General features: G+C 55.9%; 1 protein-coding gene across 1 annotated transcript in view; it reads right to left on the bottom strand.

Annotated features, from left to right (window-relative positions):
- The window catches only part of ATP8B3 (ATPase phospholipid transporting 8B3), a 27,198-nt gene that overhangs the window by 24,925 nt on the left and 1,840 nt on the right, over positions 1 to 433 (bottom strand). Inside the window, 1 exon segment of the mRNA XM_031062198.1 lies at positions 211 to 324. Within this exon segment, the coding sequence (XP_030918058.1) occupies positions 211 to 324 (114 nt within the window).

Genomic DNA, 433 nt, shown 5'->3' with positions numbered 1-433 from the left:
GCCCAATGCCCCCCAGGGGTAGAGGGCATCCTTTGGATCTGCCAATCTGGAATGCCAGGACTGACAGACAGCGCTGGGAGGGGAAAGGAGAGGTGACTGACACACCTGGCAGGGAATTATCAGGGAGGGACCCGAGGTTCTGGGGTAAACCCTGAAATCACAACACAACAATTGTTCGTATTCCAATACCCACGGGGTGCCCCGGCCCACCTGGAGGAGGATGACGAAGACGAAGTAGACGTTGGCCATGCGGTGGAACTGCTCGTAGAGGTTCAGGGGCAGGAAGGTGAGCGGGTTGTACTTGGCTGTCCTGATGGCATTGCCCTGGGGACAGGGGGCACGGAAATCAGGGACCTGCTCTGCAATGCCAGAACATTCTGCTGCTCTTAGGATTTCCCACAGCACAAGAGATGCCTTAATTATCAAAGCCATA

The sequence above is a fragment of the Geospiza fortis genome, unplaced genomic scaffold (genome assembly GCF_000277835.1).
Source record: "Geospiza fortis unplaced genomic scaffold, GeoFor_1.0 scaffold254, whole genome shotgun sequence".
In the NCBI taxonomy this organism is placed as follows: domain Eukaryota; kingdom Metazoa; phylum Chordata; class Aves; order Passeriformes; family Thraupidae; genus Geospiza; species Geospiza fortis.
This window is presented reverse-complemented; position numbering and strand designations above follow the sequence as displayed.